Source organism: Neolamprologus brichardi, chromosome 17 (genome assembly GCF_056152115.1).
Source record: "Neolamprologus brichardi isolate AB-2024 chromosome 17, ASM5615211v1, whole genome shotgun sequence".
Taxonomy (NCBI): domain Eukaryota; kingdom Metazoa; phylum Chordata; class Actinopteri; order Cichliformes; family Cichlidae; genus Neolamprologus; species Neolamprologus brichardi.
This window is the reverse complement of record NC_142120.1, coordinates 19,243,089-19,268,012: the sequence shown is the minus strand read 5'-3', so window position 1 is coordinate 19,268,012 and position 24,924 is coordinate 19,243,089. Positions and strand designations below refer to the sequence as shown.

The following is a 24,924-nucleotide window of genomic DNA, read 5'->3' as shown; positions in this document are numbered from 1 at the left end:
GTTGTTAAAAATGTGTCGTTTGACACGGACGCCTTAACCCAGCTGGTTATGATAACAGTAAAACAGGTCTCATCACAGAGTGACAGTTTGTATGAGATCAGCAGTTGGATTGGGATGGTGTGGGATCTGTTGTGGTGGAGAGCTGAGCATAACAGTAAAGCTGTCGATTTACTGGTCAGGCTACGTTCGCACCCTCACCTGTGGTCACGAGCTCTGAGATTCAAAGAATGGTTGGGCTCTTCCTTAGCTAGAGGGTGAGCAGCTCGGTTATTCGTGAGGGACTTGGAGTAGAGCTGCTTCCCCTCCACATTAAAAGGATTGACGGCCTGTTCATCTGGATGTCCAGTCTAATATAAAATAATACTAAATCAGATTTGTATAGCGCCTTTCAAGAGACCCAAGGTCAAACAAAAGTCAAAGGCTTCTGTGACCAACTGGTTTTTAACTGTTCTTGAATATGTGTGTCACTGGCTGCAAATGTAGACTGAAAAATGCAGAATTTAATGCCCTCTGATGAGAATGCATTGACTGTGGCACGTACTGCACTACAGCAGCCTGGATAGCAGTGAGCTTTTCAAGACTTGATGGCCATGACGGAAACTGAGAATGATTTTTACAACACATTTGCCAAACACACTAAATTTTAATACTGCTTTAAAGGGTGTAATATGAGGCGGGCTCTATTTTAAGGGCAGGGATAGTTCAGTAGGTAGAGTGGTCGCCCCATGATCGGAAGGTTGGGAGTTCGAATCCACTCAACGGCTACCCTGATGTACCCCTGAGCAAGATACCGTCCCTACACACTGCTCCCCGGGCGCCTGCTTAGTGGCTGCCCACTGCTTCTCTGAGTGAATGGGTCAAATGCAGAGAAAAACAAGTAATTTCCCCACGGGGATCAATAAAGTATACATTATTATTATTATTATTATTACTTTTATTAGAAAGTACAATCAAAATGGGCCTGCCAGCACCAGTGTGTGCAAAGAAATTTTATACCTAAAAATCCTGTTGGCAGTTTGAAATATATCAAATTTAATTAGCATGGATCCACCTCAGAGGCTGTTTGCCTTCCTGATTACCGTAGTTTTCGGGTCATAAGCCACTACTTTTTCCCCACACTGTGAACACTATGCTAATGCATATTTTTTTTCATGTGGCCAAAAACATTTTGCCTGGTAACAGCAGACCAATAAAATTGATAAGTAGTATATATGGTATACATTTTTACCGGCTGTTAAGAGACGTTGTAATGTTGTTTGTGCACTGTTCTGTAAAAAAACCATAAGCAACGTAATTTGTGTGTTACTGATACGTACGTATAGTTAAAGGTAGCCGTGTTACAGGCGCTGTTTGAGGAAAAAAAGCATTTGCAGTATGTGTTTTTGTATGTTACCATAACGTTTATGTTACCTTACGGATTAAATTAAACGTTAAAAATCCTCACGTGTAATATTTCTGTGTAAACATCTCATATTACAAGTGAAACGCATACGGCTTAAAATCCGGTGCGGCGGATTTTGTACAAAGTACAAAATTGATTTTCTTTCTAACATGCAGCTTTTAATCAGGTGCGCTCTGTAGTCCGGGAATTACGGTAATTGGCTTCACATTTAACACCGGCTCCTTGATGGAGCCTCACTTTGTCTGGACCCACACCTGAGTGACTGCTGTTGGATATTAATAAAGCAGGGCTCGCAAAATCACTAGCCCGACGTCCCGGGGCTAGCGATTTTTCCAGTCGGGCTACCAAAATCTATCTCTGCCCTGCCCGTCGGGCTATCGTAGGAAGGAAAAATATATGTCAATGCTTTTGCATTCTTTCGGAAATGTAGCTGGGTAATTATGTCATTGGCATCGGTGAGCCACTGTCAATATGTGACATATTAAAATTGCGTTTGAATTTGCGCTTGTTTTTTGCTTTCACTTTGCAATCGCGCGAACTGTGTATAGAGAGCGACAGTACTGATTGGTGAGTGATGATAATTTGCGCACCAATTCCTCTGACATCGTCTTATCAATCGTTAGCTTACTATGCAAACATGACAAGGGAAATCTCCCGCAGCTTAAACATGTGAGAGGTTGATCACGCAGAGAATCGCTGAGCGTTATGTGAGTGAGTGTGTAAAAGCAGCAGGATATATATTTTAGTTCTGCTGAGCCAAATAAGACAGGTCAGCGTGAAGAAGTGACAGCCAAAGAAAAGCTTACCACAAAACGGAAAAGTTATGACAAATCAGACTATAAGGCAAAAAGAAAGTGCAGCTTTATGGTTTCATGGACAAAAGAATTTCTGTGGCTGCAATATGACGAGCTAAATAACCAGGGCTGCACATAAGTGGTCTGCAGGTGCGCATTCGCTGTCAAAATAAAAAACGTGCACAAGATAAGAAGTTGCAACGCGTGTTTGCGTACATAAGATTTTCTGGAGGAGGACAGACATTTGTTTAGAACTCTTAAAGATGTCGAAGAAGCTCCTTTAAGCAATTACTTTGGTTTTCCTCCACCTCCAAAGAAATGTCAGAAGGAGTCCGATCCACAAAAGAAACGCGTATTCTCGGTAAAGAGGTTGCAGGAGGTGAGCTGGCTTCAAACAAATGATGAACCCACAGAGATGTGGTGCAGAATGTGCCGTGAAAATCCCACTCTAGCGGACAAAAACACTGCCTTTTATATGGACGCAAACGCGCGTTGCAACTTCTTATCTGGTGCGAGTCTTTTATTTTGACAGCGAATGCGCACATGCGGACCACTTATGTGCACCCGTGTAAATAACATAATGTTCTGCCGGGTGTGTTGTTGGTTTTCCCTCGATTTCTGAGTCGACAAGCGCCTTTGTTACTGGGACCAGTCATTTTAAGAAAGGCCCCCATTAGAACCCATGAGAAATGCAAGAAATGCATTGTCAAAGGAGCTTGCAAAGAAATGCATTATTGCTCAGTCTGCAATATCTTTCCCAGAACAAACACCAATTGCAAATAACATACTAAAAATAAACCTGAAAATCTGTTTAAAACAGCTACTATGTTGCAAAGAGTGAACTACCACTGGCAAAATTTAGCAGTCTTTGCAAACTTCAAAAAGCAAATGGCCTAGATCTTGGTTCCACTTGCCTCTTACTTTTTTTTTTTTTTTGCCTGTCCCATTTGGTTCTTTAGCCGTCAGAATTGTTGTCTGAAGACCAACAAGGATACCCAATGGATTTATTTTGCCAAATGGATCATCATGGCATTGCCGTATTGGTTCATTTGATCGACCTTTGTTTTTATTATTTATTTTATTTTATTTTCAGTTGTTACAGACGGGACAGACATGAGTGAGGGATAGGAAAGGGAGAAAGAAAGAGGAAGGAAAAGAAAAACAGAAGGGGAGAGGGACAGTGAGAAAGGGGGGAAAAAAAAATATCTCCGGGATCACCTGTTGAGAGAAAAAGAATAGAAAACAAGCAAAAAAAACAAAACAAAACAAAGCAACATACTATACACAACACCATCGCATTAATCTACCTAAGTGTAAACAGCAGTAAACACTAAATATTGAATGTTGTTGTGCAGCACGCAGGACAGACAGCGCACAATGTGCTTTGAAGTAGCAGCCAAGAAAGGTGTGATTTAAGTCTACAAACAGTGAACACCTGTGTGCACACCTGTGTGGATCAGCGCGCTTGTATTCAAATGGTTTCCCCATGTAATGGTCTGCAAGAGGATGTAGAGAGCCATAGCCCTGTCCCTCAGGGAATGAAGCAGGCATGGAGGAGATCCAGGCCCCAGACATCCAGAGGCCCCAGAGTGCAAGAGCCCAAGGAGGACCACCGGAGGGGCATCCGTGCCACCTTCATGGGAAGGGCTGAGGATACCCAGACGAGGGGTCACCCAGTAGCCACCGGGCAGAAACTAGAGGGGGCTGCACCGGCGTGCCCGTCGGCTCCGCCGGCAGCCAGCTGTGCCAGAGTGAACCGAGCCGCAGGCACAGAGGCCGGAGGCCCGAGGGCCCTCCGCGCCCCGGAAGAGGCCTGACTGAGCAGCAGGCGCCAGGCCCCGCCAAGTAGCCACCGGGAGTGAGCTGGCACATGACCTGAGCGCCCAGCCCCGGACACCAAGAACCAACAATGCACCGACCCCTGAGGGCATCAGTCACCGGCAGGGAGTGTGGTGAGGGGAGATAGGCCTCCACACTTGGAGGGCCTGGGAGTTCCCAGAGAGGTGGAGTCTAAGACCCGACCTGACATATAGACACAGACAAACAGGCACACACAGACACAGACATGCATTCCCACCCTCATGCACACATATACAAACACTCAGCACTCACCCAACGTAGGAATAAACGTAAATGGACATGTACACACAATCACACTCCCCAAACATACTCTATACCCCGGGTCCAGGTATCCTCGCCCCCAGAGGGGGAAACGGCACCCAGACCCAAGAGATGTTACCCTTCCCTCCGGGGTGGAGGCTAGCAGACCGCCCCAGGCTCCGCTTGCCTCTTACTAGGGATGCACCAATACCGCTTTTTTGAAAATGAGTACGAGTACGAGTACTTGCATTTCAGTACTTGCCGATACCGATACCGAGTATCGAGGTGACCAAGCAGTTACTGTGAAGTACTGGACTGGGGCACAGCTATAGTCTTAGAAGCCAAGATTTCAGAACTGTACAAGCTTTCATTTGCTGCGGTATAATTACTATAATGCTAAACACGATAACCGTAAGGAGGATTGGTCTTATGTGGTTGGTGGGGGTGGCTCAAGGGGAGCTTATGACTGTCTTACATCTGCTCTCATACTTTCAAACTGCGGGCTAAATGTTCTCACAGCAGTTGGCAAGTATGGAAATAAAATAAGAGGTATATTGACCGTGACCCGTTTCCTCGCCGAGCTGACGGCACGCTGCTGACTGACAAAGGCAAAAGAAATATCCCTGAAGCTGAGATGAAGAAAGAAAGGGTGGAAGAGGGAAGCGGAGGAGGCGATGTTGAGTGATGTGATGGATCGAGCTAAATGTTCTCTCTGCGTCCTTGGCTGTAACTCGACTTGAAAATGGCTTTGAAATAAAAGGGAGGCAAAACCAAAAAAGAAGCAGAGGAGAGTAAAAAAAGGAGCCTAAGAGCGCTCTTAGTGCCAGCAGTGAGTGCATTTCAAAGGCCCAACACACCTCAGTAATCCCTGCTGAATTCATGCATACAAATGAAGCACTGCAGGGAACACCACAAAACAACCTGGACCTTAGAAGGCACCAATGAAGACAGCCATAGCTGATACCTGCCCCCCTCTAGCTGTCCTGCAGAGACATTCAGCTCCTCTGTATCAGCTGGACTGCAGCAGAGGGCAGACGTGGACTTACATTAGCTCGGGAAGATAAATGCTGGAATGCGGCTCAGATATTTAAGGGTGGATTTGATGTGTGTTACTTTATCGCCTCTGTCAGTGCGCCCCAGGGTGGCTGTGGCTACAATGTAGCTTGCCATCACCAGTGTGTAAATGTGTGTGTGAATGGGTGGATGACTGGATATGTAAAGCGCTTTGGGGTCCTTAGGGACTAGTAAAGCACTATACAAATACAGGCCATTTACCATTTATCATTCCTGGTCATTTTGAAGCTGCACAGAAGACTGTTTTTATATTTAAAGATGAAATGACCGAGCGCAGTAAAGCAGCCTGTTGGTTTCTAATGTGGAAAACTCTGGACGTTGCTGTATTAAAGAGGACATATTATGTTTACTTTTATTTTCTACAAATATACAGTTACAATGGTGAATGTTTATGTTAAATAAAGCAATTTTTTTCATTCTGATCAGAAAACTCACAAAAACCTTTTACACCGACCAGAAATTATCTAAAAAGAAGGCAGATTTTCAGAAAGAGGTTTTACTGAATTCCTCTCACCATATGTTGGCCAAAAAGTTCTCTTAGAAATATTAAAAGAACAAACCTGACTTTTATTAGAACGGGGCTCAAGATCTTTCTGGGAAAGTCCAGACCCTAAACAGTCTAACACATGGATGCAGCCACTCTCGTTGGCTTCAGACGTCTGTAGTGCAACACAAAGACAAATTCCCAGTGCACAAACCTGTGAATGCTCCTCATCTACTCAGAGAAGTTTGGACTCTTCAACTGTAAACCCCTGAAACTACTCGGTTACAGCCAACAATAAAGTTCAGGTCAATTTGAAACCAAAGCTGATGCTTGCCATTTGGACAAGTCGAAGATGAAATCGCAAAGTAAGAGTTTAGAAGGAGACTTCTTTGGTAGGATCTGCAAACAGCTGCACTGGAAGCTGTCTGAACTAGCGATGTTCCCGACTAGTCTAAAACGAAGAAACAGACAATCTGTTTAAACAAAGGCATTCTTCAATAAGAGCACAACTCGCCCCAAAGGGCTTTATTAACAATACGGTGAAATCAGCCTGCATTTATGACAACATGGTGATATCTGACCTTTGACCTTGAAGAATTACATACTAAAATGCTGTATTTTACAATCTTTAACCATATCATTGGAGCCGAACTGGCTGAAAACTTTGGCTTCTATAGGCTGTAAAAACTTGAGATTTCTAGATTTTCACATTTGGTCTGACTTTGAACTTGATGTTGATCCGATTTTCACCAAAATTAAATCAGCCCACGCTTTTCTTGCTACCATGACACAAATTTGAAAAGGATATCTTGAAAACTGACTAAAATGCCAACAAACAGACCCTATTACATACTCCCGCCCTGTTTAAATGCTGCTTAACTGTGCAGCCCCTCACATTAAGTGTTTTATTCTTCTCAAGAACAATTGGGGATCCATTAAAATGTAAAATGGTCAGACGAACAATAGTGATGACCGATCGTCTACTAGACGAGCCGTACACGTCCCTAGTTTTGATGTGCAGAAGAAGATGAGTTTAACCGACAGACAAATTTAAATCAGGATTTCATTTTATTTATTTACTCATTCATATTTTTTTAAATGGAACAGTTGCCAGAACTTTTTGATCATGTCACGTATGACTGATTTAACTTTGCAGGTTTTAAATCCAGCCTCAGATGCTTCAATAGAAGCCTCCAGCCCATCGACTGCAGCTCAGTGTTTGTACAGCTGTAGCAGAGGGCGAGTGCCTGCCAATCATCTCTTGCGACACCGTCTAGCGGCTGGCGAATCGACCGCCCCCGCGGACACGCACTACTATTAAAGCAGCTATTAATAGCAAAGTAACAATCTCAGAAGCCACATTGTGCTCATGTTCTACACATGTCAAGCTAGAACTGCATCAATTAAGGCCAATTTATGGTCTTTGCATCTGTGTGCAGGCCAGCTGTGGACAGCAGGGTGCCACGCGCTCCTGCTCATAATGAAATCAGTGCTGTCAAAAGGACAATCACCTTCTCACTGTTCTTGTATTTGTCCCAGTTCTTCAGCATCTTCAGCCATTTGGTGGTCCTCTCCACCTCCGTGTGTTTTTGCTGCAGAAACAAGAATGAAAACATTAATAAGTTCCCCCTGCAGCTACACTCGGGTCCACTGGGAACCACAGCGAGAAGAGAACAACATGCAGGTCATTATTTTGTATGTTCAAAGGCGTTTGGAGCTGTTCAGATGCTCTAATTAAAGCCTTCTGCAGATGCTGGTTTGTCTTGTCAACTTTTGCACATTTCATGAACACAAGCATTCGTGAAAGAACCACTTTTTACATCAAAACAAAGCATATTTATTATTTAAAATCAAAATTTCTATCCCAAATAAGTCACTTGTTTGTTTAAGTGTTTTATTCATTTCATTTTGATAAAATTGTTTTTCTCCAGTATGGCATTTTGAAATTAAAAACTACATTTTTCCCCTGTAGTCGCGTAGAAAATTGCTTTCTATTTGACTGTACGACCAACACCTCAGAGTATCCTTATGTAACAAAGAACATGAGGATACTCTGAGGTGTTGGACGTGACTAGAAAGCGTTTCTATTTTTAGGCAAACACTAAAGGAACAAATATACAGTATATACGATATACTGAAACAGCTGACAGGGACTACATGTTAACTGCGTCTGGTGTGAGCAGAGGAACTGATTTTAAAGAATAAAAAAACCCAAGGCTGGTACACTCCTTTGTTTGCTTGAACAACACTGAGGATGAAGGATGAAGATTATTGCTCTGGTGTAGTGGTGTGCTGAGTGGGAATTTTTCAGAGACTGAGGAATCTGTTTGGAAGCTGGCTTTGTTTTAATTGTTGGTTACATTGTGGATGGATGGAGTTTCCTTCCCATTGAACCTGCAGACAGTTGACATGCTAACGTAAAAAGCTGAGCATGTGGCCCCTGTAGTGAGGGGCTCTGATTTTTTCCTGCCATGGGTTGGATCCTCTCACCTCAGCCTATTAACATTTCCAGGTTGTTAATTAATGAAGTTCTACCAAAGCTGCTGGCATTGTTAAAAGAAAAGCTGCCCAATGGCATTACCAACACAGTTTTTATCTCTCCAAACTCGTCATTTTGTTGTACTTCATGCCAAACCAAATCTTCTCTAGTGGGATGCAAACCAGAGTCTACTGGCAGTCAAACCAAAAAGTTCCCCTCCAAATTCCCCTCCTAACGCAGACTGTACATTTCTAAATTTGGCATATTTCTAGAAATTAATTTACCCCTCATTTAAATGTTAAGAAAAAATCTAATGTCTAAAAGGCAGAAAAATTGAGTCTAGTCTAATGGCAATACAAATAATGTGTGTTTAGGAGCTGTAGGAAACCACTGATCACGATCTTGGGATTTGAAACTATGGTTAAATGGTTAACTCTGGTTAAATGAATGATGCAGACGGGCAGCTGTAGGTCTTGCAGGCTTGCGTCCACACGCCTGTGCAGAACGCAGTTACGCATCGTTCTGCTCAAGCGCTTTTACAGCAGTTCGCTCTGACGCAGCAGATGAATGCATGAACCATGCAGCTTGCATTCTGCCTCACTTGTTAACCGAGAGAGGAAGGCCCGGCCGTCTGTCGGGGTCATATCCAAACATCTTTGAACCAACAGGCAACTGTTCATCTGCACTAAGATACAAATAATACGTCGAGTCACTGCGCTAATCTGGGACTCTTGTCTCTTGGGTATCTGCAGGTAGCATTTCATGAATTACACAACACTGTTTGTAATCTTTGAGCAGGGGTGTGAAACACAAGGCCCAGGGACCCATGTCAACCAGATGAACACCAACTGGTAGATTCTGGTTGATCAAGCAGCTTTCTCTACACCCAACACCAACTGAGGGAATATCTTTTGGGAGAATAATGTTCATCCGTCAGGTCGAATTCAACAGACTTTGAGATCATTGCCAAGGTGGCCCAGCACCTTACTAACCCATGTGTAAGCTTCCCATTTCTATTAGGATCGACCCAGATCTTTCTTTTTTACCTCTGGGACAGTCACGCAACACTAAACAAGAACTACAACAAAGGGTTTCCTGTGTCCCGTGCTTCAGTCTCAAACCAAGCCGGTCTATCTTATTACATTCTCAGGGTTTTCCTAATGCAGGGGAAGTGAAAGCAGGAACGTGAAATGTAATTTTCTGATTTGCGTAGCTGAGAAGGAGCTCTTTTTTTTAATTATAAAAATGCCCCAAAGCTGCACAGATGGATTTGTTTAAAAACAACGAGAAGCAACACCTCTCACCTTTTCCTCCACCGAGTCGTAGGATGGAAGTTCAGTCTCACTAAAGAAAGGAGAGGAAATCAGAAGAAATTAGTAAGGAAAACAGCTGGAGGAATGAGATCTTAAGTCTCTTAACCTCTAAGTTTTTAGTTATAAATCATAGTTGATATATTTTTCTTCCAGAAAATACTTTTTTTTAAAGAGTTCCTCTCACTCCCTGACTGTTATCAGTAGGAGGGAACATCACATATGTCAGTGGTCACACAAACAGGAAATAACAGATTGGACATTCCTTAATCTTGTGTCTGTTTATCAGAAGTTAGTCACTGGAGAATAATCTGGTTTCAGCTCCTGTTGAAACCACTCTTACCATGCCTCGACCCCTTGGTCACTTCTGCTCAGACTCTGGTTTTGAGTTATGCAGGAGCTTCCAGTTCAGCCGTATATCTGCTTTACTTTGTGAGGAAAGGATGACACCTCGCCCATCGTTGCCTCAATTTGGTTTACATTGTAAGGTAATGACCCGACAATAATACAGAAAAATCCCCAACAATCACACAATCCCATATGAGTGAGCAGTTGGCGACAGTGGGAAGAAAAAAAAATGCATGAACCAATATCTACTAAAACCTTTACTTTTAAACCAGCGTTAACCCAGTATTAACCAGGACAACTATTTATCATTTCTACATGTACAGACTAATAGCCCTGTATGGTGGCTTCCATTCTAAACATGTCTTTTAGAGATCTAACCAATGCAGAACAGTTAGTGGCTGAAAATGTTACAGCTACCGACTGTTAAAGACAAGCTACATAAGATTAAACCTAATGCTATGCTTCTCTAGCTAGTTTACCAGATGCAATTTCCTTGCTGTCTGGACCAGTCGCCAACTATTTTGGTTCTTTCATCAAATATTATCTAACCTTTGAAATCATTTAAAAAAAAATCCACCACATTTACTGTATTGTTTATAGAAAAGGCAGTCCACTAAATCACAACCCATAGGTTGTGTAAACCGCCCATAGTAACATTTTATCATGACACGGTTCATAGTAGTTATGAACAGAGCAAACGATGAGGTGACATGAGAAGTCTGACAGGTCAAGGTAGATGGATATGCTGACAAATCACAGACTTCCTGCTTTAATGGGATAGTTAGCTTATTTTTTTTAAAACCATGACTACATAACATCTACACATACAGTTCGTGCTTCAGATTGACTCTGAACATGACACCAGCATTTATACTTTACTGAAGTAACCCAACTTTTGGAAAAAGAGCCTTGGGAGAGACGGAAACTTCACATCTAGTCTTGTTCTGGTGGTTCTGCCCACACAGATTCTCTAACCTTAAAACTACTCAGAGGTCACGCTGTTTTCTCCAGCACCAACTGTCTGCCCAATTCAAAACACCCTCCATGGGCTTCGTTTTCTCCTGCCCAGTCAGTGACCTTGACCTCAGCATACTCCTGTCCCGGTTTTAACAATCGTATAACCCCGAAGTTTCTTTACTCCAGCACCCTCCTCCTCCTATCTCACGTTGGATCGTACCATCTATCCTCACACTGATGCTCTGTGATTGTGGCCAACCAAGCTGTTTCCTGCCTGCATGTGCCAGCCTATATATAAAACACTCTAGCACAGTGGTGTTTAAGAGCCTCACAGCCTCTGACCAGCCCGGCTCAAGCCACAGACACACTCATCTCTCAGCAACACCCGTCTGGACAGCTGCTGCTCGCTTTCTTTCTCCCTTCAGCGTGGTAGACTGGGCTTTGAAGTTTACTAATGTAGTTATTAGGCCTGATTATAGGCTGTATGTGTGCGAGAGCTTACTGGACGAAGCCAAAGCGGTCGACAACTTTGTACAGACGGAAGTTACTGTCCTCCCAGGGGTCCACGGGGGCGTCTTTTCCCTGGAACAAAGAAGAGAGAAAGGGGAAAAAAATTCAGATTGGTGAATTTCTGCCTTTCTAAATTGGCCATCAAAAATCAAGATGACCTTTGACCTTCTGAGGATGCCCCGTTTCTGAGGATTTTGTGATTCTTTATAGAAAAAACAATAAATCAGTTAAACTGCAAAGTAACTGGTATCCTAGTTTGTTTGACTGATGCCAGCTATTCAGTGAAATAAACTGAACACTGGCTTCTGATGGAGCTCCAAATTACATGCCACCCACGTTCTTCAGGGGGAGAGGATAGTGTTTTGATTGGCTGCTAGATTACATGTGGGGGCTTCGACTCTGGCGCCCTTGAGAAAGTGCGTCGGTGTGAGTGTGTGTTTGTGTGTGTTTGTGTGTGACCAGCAATTAACAGGTGTGAAATGAACAGCCAGACGTCCACCTGCGTCACCATCTGACTCGAGGCGTCCTAAAAACCACTCGACCGTCAGTGAAATAGGAAACCCAGAGGCAGAGTGTGTGAGGAAGTGTTATAAAGAGAACATCAGAGAGACAATGTGTGAGAAAAATGAGTCATGGAAGCACAAAAAGGTCAGAAAATAAAGGTACAAATGTCTGAAATGTTGGATATTTCGTTGATTTAAGGCAGGATGAAGCGGCCTTTGTTGATCTGCACACAAGCTTCCTTCTTCCAAACCATCTCTTTGAAAACTTTGAAACTGTTAAAGCTGTTTTACACTCACAGTGAGATAAAGGATTGGCTCAACCAAATACATCATTCATCTCAGCTTAGCAAATCTTAGCGATGACCTCAAATCCAGGAGAACTACGACCATAAATACTAAACAGTACGCTAGTCCCCGCTGATGCTGAGAAAACTTTCTTCTAAGTTTGCTTCAACTTCATGTATGTATGAAGGACCAACGTTTTTTTTCTGATTTCACTACATACATTCTAGTTCTGATCCAGCTTTTACTCAATCATACACACCGATCAGGGATAACATTATGACCACCTGCCTAATATTAACCCATCAAGGCATGGACTCTCCAAAGACCCCTGAAGGTGTGGCGTGGGATCTGACAGCACATCCCACAGATGCTCGACTGGATTGAGAACTGGGCAGTCTGGAGGCAAAGTCAAAACTTTAAACTCATTGTTGTGCTCCTCGAACCACTCCTGCTGAAAGAGGTCACAGCCATCAGGGAGTACCGGTCCATGAAACGGTGTACATGCTCTGCAAAAGTGCTCAGGTTGGTTGTATGTGTCAAAGTAACATCCACATTGTGGGAAACCTGTTTCTAATAACAACTTTGAGGACTAAGTTTAGTTCCTTACAAATATATCCCACCCACTAACAGGTACCTCGATGAAGGGATACTCAGTGATAGTCACTTCACCTGTCACTGATCATAATGTTAAGACCAATAAACCAAGAAGGATTAAAGGAGGAGGAGCTAAAACAAGAGAATCAAGAGAAAAGAATCTCCAGCATAAGATAAACAAGAATTATTTTGGACTGTGAATCATGCAAAGCTTCTCTACTAGAGTCCAACAAGACAGGAGTGCTTTTATGGGAAATATCTACCATACAAACTTAAACACCTGACTTTAGTCAGACATTTCAGCCTAAAGTGATTTTCTTTTGAAGAGCTGAGTGAAAAGTAGAGCTCTTTCTGTGCCTCTGTGCTGTTCAGCAAGCAAGCGCCCAGCAATGTGAAAGACAAAAAAAGTAATAAACATTATGTTTGCTTCCAGCTTCATTTTACTGAGTCTACATGTTAAACATGTTTGTTGTTAAAAATCTAGAGGCCAAAACTTATTTCAGAAGGGAGTATGCAAAACAATTTTTTGAGCTGTCAGCTGCTCAAACGACAGGAAAACAGGAATCAGCAAAGTTGGTTTATTATTTTAACCAAATTGGCCTTTTGGCTCTACAAACTATTTTCAATAAAATGCAATGTGTGTATGTATATATATATATATATATATATATATATATATATACACATACATACACACACACACATTGCATTTTATTTATATATACATATATATACATATATGTATATATATATATATATACACACACACATTGCATTTTATTTATATATATATATATATATATATATATATATATATATATATATATATATATTAGGGGTGCGACAATACACAAAATTCACGGTTCGGTTCGATACTTTGGTGTCACGGTTCGATATTTTTTCGATACAAAAAAATGTTCATGCCTTTTTAATTTGTCATTTATTAAAACTATAAATATATATTTTAACTCAAAGGTACAGTTTTTAAATTTAATGTTGCTGAAACAACAAAAGTAAATCTTATCGAGAAATCACTCATCTTTGGAAAAGAGAGTTTATTACAGAGAAATGGCTCTTTCCAAAATAAAAGCTATACTATACGCTTCTTCTGGGCTATATTCTCAGCAGCATATTAAACATATCAGGTCCCCTTAAGGAGAATCATGTGCTAACGGCTGTCTAAATGACTCGGGTAAAGTTTGTAGCATGCGTGCTTGTTGTTTTTGTCTGCTTCCACTTGTCTTTGCACTAGGATGATGTCGGAGTAAATGTGCAGTCATATTCGTTGTGTTCCCACTAGTGCTGTTACTCGTTAAAATGACATCCATTAGGAACCTTGGTGTTACATTTGATCCAACTCTGACGCTGGACACACGTTAAATCTTTGGTTTGCTCGTGTTTTTACCATTTAAGAAATATCGCTAAGCTGAGTCCCATTGTGTCACGTTCCGAATTGGAAAGGATTATTCATGCTTTTGTTTCATCTCGCTTAGACTATTGTAATTCCTTGTTTACTTGCTTAAGTAATGCCTCCCGACTGCAGGGTGTTCAGAATGCTGCTGCTAGGCTTCTGACAAAGCATCACAAATACTCCCATGCCACTCCCCTGCTGATTCAACTGCATTGGCTCCCTGTCAAGTTCAGGGTCCAATTTAAGATCATAATCATGACTTATAGGGCCCTGCACGGTGTAGCTCCAACTTACTTAAGTGATCTTCTTCTTTCCTATCACCCCAGCAGGTCCCTGAGGTCTTGTGACCAGGGGTTGGTGGCTGTCCCGCATACAAGGTTAAAAACAAAAGGTGACAGAGCGTTTGTATCAGTGGCTCCCAGACTCTGGAACTCACTCCCTTTGAGTTTGAGATCTGTGGACTCAGTCATGTCTTTTAAAAAGCAGTTAAAAACCTATCTGTTTAAACTCGCTTTTGGTTGATTTTGTTTTGTTTTAGATTTTAATGTCTGTTTTCTGCCTCTGTAAAGCACTTTGTGATTTTATCTTGAAAGGTGCTATATAAATAAAAAAAATGTAATTAATTAATTTATTTATTTAACGCCATAACGCGGCAAATCTCCGTTAACGAGCTACCGCGGATCGCTCCATGCGTGGGGCTGGACGGCGTCAACACGTTAACAAGCTAACTGCGCTAACGCACTAGTTCCCACCAATTGAGCATTGCGTGGCACATCCGACATACTGTTTTACTTTTGTCCATGACGTGCTTACCATCAGGGTCATGCTTCACATGAAAACCAAGATAGTTCCAAAGGCCAGATCTGAATGAGGGTGGTGGAGGTTCAATTTCAACGAGCTTAGCTTCTGTCTTGCTAGCTTGCGCTGCGCTCAGTGGATCTGCGCTCGACAGTGCAGCCTAGGTGGAGTAGTCTAACGCAGATCCACTGAGCTCTCAACACAGACAGCATAGTCAGAAGAGAAGTTGATAAAATAAATTAAAAAATTTTGTATTGTTCGATACATATGTGTACCGAACCGAAAGCACTGTATTGAACGGTTCAATATCGATACGAGTATCGTTGCACCCCTAATATATATATATATATTTATAAATATATTGTTATGAATAAAGCATTTTTCTGCTGCAAAATAAGGTTAAAGAACCATTTCACCGCCAGCTTACACTTTTGCTGCCTGTGTGCAAATTACAGGACATGTACCTCTGCTGTTTGTCAGTACAACAGTCTACGTTTACTGACTAAGCTTCTGATTGTCACAGAACTCTATAGACCTCTATTGTCATGCCCCTCTCTCTTATGTCTCTGCTGCTAAAGCCTGTTGGAGGTTGCCAAATGCTTTGCGAAGCCTTGAGAAGGCTGTGAGTGGTTAACAGGTCAGCCTGACATCCAGATGTCGAGGTGAAATATTTCAAAAATCGTCTCCTCCCTCTGCTCCCACCCAGTTTTTGCACTGCTCCCTCAGCACAAACAGAAACTCACCCTTGAAATAGATAAGTCAAACATTGAGGAGCGCCTCAGGGGAATCAGAAGAAATCTGTGTGTCCCCCCCTCGCTCTGCGAGTATCCACAGAGTCACAAACTCTACATGATCATCATTTCGGTGTCAGTTTCAGGGTGAAATTAAATAAGGCTCGTCATTTCACCTCTGACCGTTCAGCTGCCTGTTCTGAGGTGTATTTCACACCTTTGCCGTCTCATTTATATCTCCTTGTGAGAACTTGACTTACTTTCTCAAACTGTTTGAATAAAAGTCATGCTCCAGAGAACACAACTGTTAAATTAAAAATCTGCACAGATAAATCTATATATTTACGGAAAAAATAAATACATTTTAAGACATTTTATTAGCGTTTGGCTGATTCGATTTTTGGGCACTGATTTCATAAATATCAAACCAGGGAAGGACTTTAACGCCAATTATCCATCCATCCACCCTCTCCCCAGTGTGCCCTGCAGCATCCTCCCATGGGACATGCCCAAAACACCTCAGCTGGCTCTTCTCGAGACCAACCCAGCTCTGAGTCCCTTCCAAATCCGAGCCCCTCGCCCACAATCTTGTTCTTGGCTAACACCCAAAATTATTAGTGAAGCTTGAGGGTCACACAGATTTTTCTTGAACAAAACTGAAATGTGGTGAGTGAAGAAAACTTATGAGAGACCTGGAAAAAAACTGAGTTTTGCAGCCACCCAACATAAAAAAATAGGCTCCATACTTCTGCAATCAGCAGCAGCAGTCAGGCCTGAGCGGATGTGTCATTTGGAAACAAAACCAGTCACTTCTGCACATTCCACAAAGACAAAAGTCATATTTAATAACCACAAATGTACACCGGGTGACATGAGACGACGAGCGTTTGTGGCCAGCGCGATAACAGACTCTATTAAACTCCTCCCTTCCCCAACAGTGACAATGACACTGATTTAGCTCCGATTGTGCCTCATTCTGCCTCACACACACACACACACACACACACACACACACACACACACACTTCCATCATCTCCGCTCTCCATGGTCTCTTCACTCTTAATGAGGCAGCCTTATTATGCAGCCTGCTGGACTAAATTAAAAAGGCTAATTTACAAACCGAGCATGGTGGGCTGGTCCAACTGATAGCGCCGTGCTTGGTAGCAGAGGCGTCACTCAGGACGAGAGCGCGTACATACAGTCCAACCACAAGAGAACTGAAGATTTTGAGTAAAAGCAACATTTCTTCAGCGATATTTAACATGCTTCATACTGATTCATAAAAGTCTGACATGTTTCTGGACATTGTTAGATAATATGCTGCAGCGCATGTTTTTTTAAGTCTCTGTGAAAAAACAAGCAGCATGGGGACATATCGGAGCTTTCAGTGGGCTTTTTTATGAGGGGAAAGGACAGAGAACCCACTGACAGGTGACGTGATTTAGGTGACGTACCTGTCAGAAGTGTTGGATATAACAGGCAGGAAGTGAACAGTCTGTTCCTTAACTTCATGTTTTGGAAGCTGATGGTGACTGAGTGACTTTGACATGATTCAAATTGTGATGCTTAGGTTTAGACTCGACCCATGCAGCTCTAAACGAGCAAACGAGTCTTCATAAAGACATAACACTGTTAAAAAGCTTTCAGAAATCCCTCCTTCTTCATATTTTGTTAGAAAAATGGGAAATTAGTGCATTGATTTATTCAAATGTGTATAAACACACATGGAGACACAACACACTGATGACTGATATGTTCCAGGTTTGCTCTTCCTGCATTGGCGGCGTGTTTGGAGTCATGGTCACGTTGAAAAATGAGGCCATTCCCAATCATACGATCATTTGTAATCTACTTGTCCTGTTTCTGAAATTCTTTAAGGACACGCTGCACACCATACACAGACATGTCAGGTTTTCAGCTAATAATTCTTTGGAAACTACTTTATTCCCAAAGAACTTTGTTATTCCTGTGTTTAATCCAGTCTTTGGCATGTTTTATAGCCTAAATTTAAGGTTTGGGAAGAAATTATGTGTTTTGGTGACAGGTTGCTAGTAGCAAAGTGCCTAAAGACACAATTTAAAATAGTTTTTTTGCATAGTTTGTCATGAACAGACAGAACACTGGTTCATCCCTTTAGTTTGATGCCTTTTTAATGCTTGAATGATTCACAGGTCAGTGTTTAGTTGATTAAACAAAAAAGAACTGGAGTGAAAATGAGTGAAAAAGCAGCCAATGTCCAAAGAAAAACTTTGCTCAAGACCGCTTTGAAAACTAACTACTAAAAAGTCTTACTACTTGGATGCAACATATAAAGAAACTGAGGGTTTTGCACAGCACCGTATGCTGTCAAACTCTTCAGTTTCAAGAGCCCCATTCGGCCTGGTTTGCTCTGTAGTGGGCTGAACAAGAAATCAAAGTAAGTACTTTTTCCAGCAGTGCCTAATTTTCCATATTCACCCTTCAGTCACTGCACATTAAAATGTATGGATCACAACAGATCAAGATACCAGCAACTTTATGATTCAAACTACTTCAGATCTGGAAAAAGTGCACATCTGCAGACATTTTCACTCCTGTGTAGTGATGCTGGCATCCCTGCGGTGGGTTTCTGTGCACTTTATTTAACAAATTAGATTTATTTACTAAATTTAATTCAATTTTCCCACTTTGCAAAGTTACCCAGTGGACCACACGGGATTCATTGGTGGATCTCGTGTTTGACGCCCCTGATTCGCGTGCTTTGGGATGAAGGAACTGCCACCTCTGGATCCCAGTCAATAAAATCATTCCATGCCCATGACATCACATTAACCCACTCATTTAGTCTAATGAGTAACCACTCGAATCCGCTTCCTCCCTTTTCTATTAAACCTTCAGGCCTGCAGGAGGGATTTTTGTCGTTCTCTGCCCCTCTAACACAGATAACGCACGGCCCACTGAACACACACACACTGGAAAGACAACGGTGGCTTTTAGATGTATAATTTGCATGTTAATTTTCACTGAGAATGCTGCATCTGAAATGTGGCTCTTGCGCAGTAATCACAGCCTTTCGAAATTTATGAAAATGATTAAATCACACGGCGGCACATTCTGCACACGGCACGCTGTTATTATTGTGTTTCACGGGCAATAAGGCAGTGATTTATGGAGGGATTTCACCACAGTGTTATGAAGTTTGGTGGAGTCTCAGCATGACTGAGTGGCTGGAATTTGGCTTCGGATGACCACAGGAGGGAGAAAAAAAAGTAATTGCTGTAGGTTTTCCGCTTCACCAAAGCTTCTGTGTGCTTTCACACTGACTGAAGGAAGCGTTTGCCGTACCTTGTCATATTTGGCGACTATCTCAGCCCGCTCCTGGTCAAGTTTCACCGCTGCATCCTGCTCGGTATCAGACGCTGGAGAGACAACAAAAGAGGGGAGGGGAGGAGAGAGGAGAGAAGATGATTGGGTGTTGAGCATAAGCAAGTTCAGCAACAGCAACTTAGAATAAAGGTTTGCTGGATATTAATATATACACTGCTATTATTTTAGGATAAATTCACCAAAAGAAAAAAAAGCCACATTAAAAGAGATCGAGTTATATTTTGCACTTCATTTAAATACATTTGCAATCCCGGTTTTCAAAAGATGTTTCTGAACCACTTTTGTTTAAATTGTGTTGTTTAGTGTATATTAGATGTCCTGTTTTTCTTCATAGAGCCACTTGATGGTATTATACTCAGTTTTTATAGTACTTCATTTAGATTTTTGCTTATTTTGAGTCATTTTTACCTTATGAAGCAATGCTGTTTTATTATATTCTGTACTAATGAGCTATTATTTTACTAATCCAACCTAACAGTATCTAGCAGCTCTTTAACTCCCCTCTCCCTGCTTCCCCTCTGGGGGTGATGGAGGTTGATGAGGGTGGTTTTTTGATCCCTGTGATCTCTTTTCCCTGTCTCTTTACTTTAGTGGTGTAACACATGATGCAGGGAACAGTTTGAAGTAGTGGGCCTCTACTTCAAACCGATTTGGTTGAAGGACCGTTTTGGGAGGACACTAGAGATAAACTTATCCTAACCCTCGACAATCAGAATATGTGATTTTTGCTACACTACATTTTCCTTGAAAACCAGGGCAGTAATGGGCCTCCTGTAAGTTTTCTTAGGTGTTGTAACTGTCACTGCTGTTAGCTAAACTCAGCCCTGGGGCGCACACACATCCGATTATCCTGTCATCACAGACGTGCTGTGTGTTATTCCGGCTCCCTCGGAGTGTGCCAAGAGCTGACGTGGAGAACGCACACACCCTTTTCAACACACACTCTTCAAACCAGTCAGAAGGAAACGCTTCAGTGCGGCACGTCCAGCGTGTCAGTCTGACCTCAGGCGGTGTGTGTGTGTGTGTGTGTGTGTGTGTGTGTGTGTGTGTGTGTGTGGCTGCTTTAAACTGACAGCTGCCGTGGCGAGGACGTCACCGCGCCACAGAAAGGTTTCCAGTGTTTTCCCAGCCTACGCGTCACATTGTGTGAGTGTTAAATGTGTTTATCCTCTCACACACACACCTCACTATTCTGTGATTGTAAATCTGCATTTCCAACAGCAGTTTACACACATACTTCCTGATTTTGCTGCGAGAGACAAGCAAACACTGGATGTGTGCTAACAAAGCTCTAAATTGGAGTCACATTGTGTTTGTGTTGAATCTGGTGTGCAGCATGTAGTAATGGAAGCCTTGTAGTGAGCAATACCTGGAAGTGGGAAGGGGAAGTAGCAGGCATGGAGCCCTCTGAATTTAGCATAAAATGACCACCTAGGAGGACAAAATGCTTACAAGGTACATCCTGAAGCCTATTGAACATCTACGCTACACTGTCCCAGCCCTCAAGATCAAGATAACCTTAGAGATCCAAAGATGGATGTTAGATGGGTGAAAAATAACAAGCAATAAAATCATTTTAGAAGGTTTTTAAAGTTCTTTTCTGAACTCTGGAAAAAACCCAGAATCTACTCAAATGGTCGTCAAACTACATTTTTATACCTATACTGAAGTGCCAAGGGTGCACAGGAGGTCATCAAATGTCGTCTTTATGGAGAAAAGAGTTTAATAAACCTTTGGATGGTAAACCGTAAAATCACCCCAAGGCCTGAAAAGCCTTCAGTGTGTTCACTGCTAACTCCACGGCGCTAAATACTGAGATTCTGTCAACATCAGGCGTCTCTCAGCTTCGGTACAGAGCACGGTTTCAGAGAGGTAATCAGCGCCGTAAAAGGGCGATGAATAGGAAGCAGAAGTGGTGGCAGTGACATAAATCGCTGGTTTCTGTTTGTGTTTTAGTGTCAGTTTGTGCACCAAAGATGCTCAGGTAGGTCTGGGAAAAGAAAATCTGCACAGAAAATAACAATGCATGCTGAAAATTGAGGCTTAAAAGTTACTCTGTGCCTTTTAGTGAGACACAAAAAGATCCTCCACCTTATAACATCTGCCAGGTCACTGATGAACCTCCTCGGGGTCGGGGTTCGGCTGCACGCTACATTTCAGATCAAGTCTCTTAACATGCAATCAGGCCAGTACAGCTCTTCCTTTATAGGATTTCCATTTGCTTAGAAGCATTCATATCTGATGAGTTGCGAGTAAAGCTTAATCTAGAGACTTGCCTTGATGCATGCTCAATCACCCAGATCCCACAAAGTTAACTGTTAGGCAGTAGGTGCAAGCTTCAGTCTTTATGCAGATGCACTGTTTATAAGGTCGGGGAAACCTGCAGTGAGCTGAGACTGAGAAAGTCACTTGGTTGAGTGACGAAACTCTTCTGCTGAAAACACAACGTGCTGGTGAACAGAGTCAACTTTCTGAGACTCACAAATATATGGATCGGAAACATTTGGAATTTGACCAGACGATGACACAAGAGGGAAAGTTGAGGCATTTCCAAAGCTACAAGAACTTGCAGCTGACAGTAAATGCAGTCTGGCCCTCCAGCGCCTGATCTTTTAATGACAAAAAACAATAAGAAGTATGAAAATAATATAGTCAGCTATAAAAACCTCAAATCTCAAACTGCTGGCTTTTGCCCTCTTTAACCCTTTACCACTGAACCCCCAGCAGTCAGTGATGATGATCCTTATTCTGCCAGCTTTTCAGCCCTTTGCAGCTCTTTATTTGACTCCAGTCATTCTCCAACTTCCTCTCAGGGTCTCTGGGGTTCAACTGGAGGAAAGGCAAGACGGGAATTCCAAAACGCTGCGAACAAACATTCTCCTTATTGAGCCGGCTGGCATTTTTATGACAGGATGGTGTGTGTCAGTGAAAGGCATGTGGCTGTGGGCTGCCAAGAGCACTCTGCAGGAGAAGACGCCGCGAGCGAGGGGATGGGGGAAGAGACGTTCGTACACAGCAAGGCAAACTGTCTGGGGCAAATAAACAAATACAGTAAAGACTTTTTCTGCTGGGAAATCCTGCCCGAGAGGCCCTGTGGTTCCCATAGTGAGCGGGTGAGGAATTGGGGAGGAAATGGGATTCAGTCTTTTCTTTGCACTAAAGCTAAGCCCTAACTTTGAGACCCTCACAGCCATATTAGTATTCCACAGCGGTCTGACTTTAGATAAATGCAATTAGAGCCCTTTTCATGCTTTAAGGATCACTCCAGCGTCTGTGACGGAGATCGGGTCGATGTTTTTATTTGCAACCAAGGAGCTCTTGACTTGCTCCAGAGGGTTTATGGCCATTTGTAGAAGATTTTATGTGGCATTTCATGTTAGGACTCTTGAAATATGTTTGATAATGAACCTCCAAAGATGACTTTGACATGCTGCACACCATGGTCATCAGCTGGAGAAATGGTGACTCAAATTAGGAACTTTATTGCAAATTTAATTGTGGGGAAGTCAAACTTCTACTAATTTTGTCACATTATGACACAAACCTGCATGTGCCAAACCAAACCTTTGAAATAGAAATATCCATGTCCAATAAAAGAAAAGAAAACTGAGGAATAACGCTAAATATGCAAAAATTCTGGCTCATCTACTTTACATCAGGTTAATATGGTTATTTAATAGGTTATTTAATAGACAGACGAGCTCCGCAAAGAGTGGTGCGCTCAGCCGAACGCATCATTCAATCAGAGCTCCCTGACCTGCTGTCCATCTACACCAAGCGGTGCAAGACCAAAGCTAGGAAGATTATTAAGATTGTTGATGGACCTATCCCATCCCAACAATGGACTCTTCTCACTGTTGAGGTCTGGGAAGCGCTTCCGCTCCCTTAAGGACAAAACAGAGAGAATGAGGAGGAGCTTCTTCCCCCAGGCTATTCGGGCCCTGAACCAGGTGTAGGACTGAACTCTCCCACACACGTCACATCACCACACGCACTCTGGTTTTTCTTCATGCACACTTCCTATAATTTATAATCTCTTTCTGCTATTTGCACATTTTTACTGTAAATTTCTAAGTTAAATCTGTAAATTTTGTATAACCTGTAAATTGTAAATACTGTAAAACCACTGTAATTTAATGGTCAGGCATTGCATTGCACAGCTACAAGCATTTCACCTCATGTCATACTGTGTATGGTTGTGTGTGTGACAAATAAAATTTGAATTTGAATTTAATAGCAATTAAGCATCTAAATGATAACACTATGTGTTATAAAAAGAGGTGATTGATTGATTGATTTGTTTCTGAAGCCACAGTGCAGTGGGACAGTTCTGCAGTCCTTATTTAAAATCCCTTGAGCACGATCCCTCAGTCTGATCAGACTGGAGAGAGTGAGCAGTACAAAAAAGTGCTGCAAAATAAGCTAAAAGAGAAGATAAATCTCCTCTGAGCTTGATGGGCTTTGATTATTTAAATAAACTGCTTCATGCACACACATGAAAACACTGACTAAAGTCACTTCAGCTGCTTTAACTGGACAGAAGCCTCAAAATCAAGTAACTTCAGTTATCTGTGATATGTAGACGTTCTTGTGTTTATCCTTCAGGTTTATCCAAACTGGTTTGGCAAAATAAAGCACCAGAAAAAAGACAACAGAGTAGCTTGTGAAGTAGAAATAAGATAAACAGGAACAAACATTGAGGGAGCATCAAAACAGCAATTATACATTTGGGGGTGGGATTTTCCTCGCTCCTGTCACTGCCCTTTATCCTTCTTTCCAGACTACAGCCCCCCCACGGAGCTGACCTTCAACCTCCCGCTCTCTAATTTGCCAGTCAGACCCCAGCGGCGAGGCCGACGAGGCTCCGTCTAACCGTCCCTGCCCCGCTGTGACTAAAATGTCCTCGCCCGTCACCTCCCAGCCGGGCGCTACCCCGTCCCCACCTCTGCCCTTCACTCCTGCTCTGCACGATGCATTCAGGAGTGAACTGGTGTCAGCACTCAGAAGTGTTCACACATGACAACTGGACACCTCATGAAGTATTCAGGAAGTTAGGTACCACTTCCCCCCCCTGTGGGGTTTACCACTGAACAGGTGAGTGCAGTTCTCAGGTAGGAAGCTCACACGGCATTTTCTGCTTTAATGTAATCTTGCAGCCCTAAAGCCTCTTACATCAGCATATTGAGCACATCAGGTATGTGAAAGAACGACTCCACGGTGGTTTGGGGGAATATAAAAGCTTTAACAGAGAAACAGATTTAATGCTGGCTTCAGGTGCTGCTAACCCTTCTGACAGACTTTCATTAGGAAGGGGTCCCCTGCTGCCAAAGAATCATGCCGAGAAATTTGAATTGCTTGACAAATGGCAAATGTTCAGGAGCAACAGAGAATCAGAGTAAATGGCTGTTTCTTGGACTACAACCTAAGACGTTAATATTCTTTAAAGAAGACCTTTTCTGCTTTTCCGTATTTTAATTTATTTATATAGCACCAAATCATAACAGTAATCACCTCAAGGTGCTTTATATTGTAAGGTAAACACCCTACAATAATACAATTGAGCAACTGATGACAGTGGGAAGGAAAAACTCGCTTTTAACTGGACAAAACCTTCAGCAGAACCAAGGTCAGGGAGAGGCGACTGTGCTGGAGGTCACTTCCTGTCATATAGAACACTTTGCCGTGTTCTACTATATTGAACATAGCCAAGGTTTTAAATATCGAGGTCAGGTTCAAACTGATCTGAAAACTCAGTTTCAGACACTTTTTCCTGCTTT

The 24,924-nt window shown here is 42.4% G+C and overlaps 1 protein-coding gene across 4 annotated transcripts in view; it reads right to left on the bottom strand.

Annotated features, from left to right (window-relative positions):
• Positions 1 to 24,924, bottom strand: part of usp6nl (USP6 N-terminal like) — a 99,570-nt gene that overhangs the window by 17,415 nt on the left and 57,231 nt on the right. For all 4 annotated transcript variants that reach the window (XM_006780945.3, XM_035908824.2, XM_006780943.3 and 1 more), the window contains 4 exons: positions 19,106 to 19,179; positions 11,451 to 11,530; positions 9,638 to 9,677; positions 7,366 to 7,446 (listed from right to left, as the gene is read on the bottom strand). In XM_006780945.3, the coding sequence (XP_006781008.2) occupies positions 7,366 to 7,446; positions 9,638 to 9,677; positions 11,451 to 11,530; positions 19,106 to 19,179 (275 nt within the window). The remainder of the gene's footprint in view (positions 1 to 7,365; positions 7,447 to 9,637; positions 9,678 to 11,450; positions 11,531 to 19,105; positions 19,180 to 24,924) is intronic.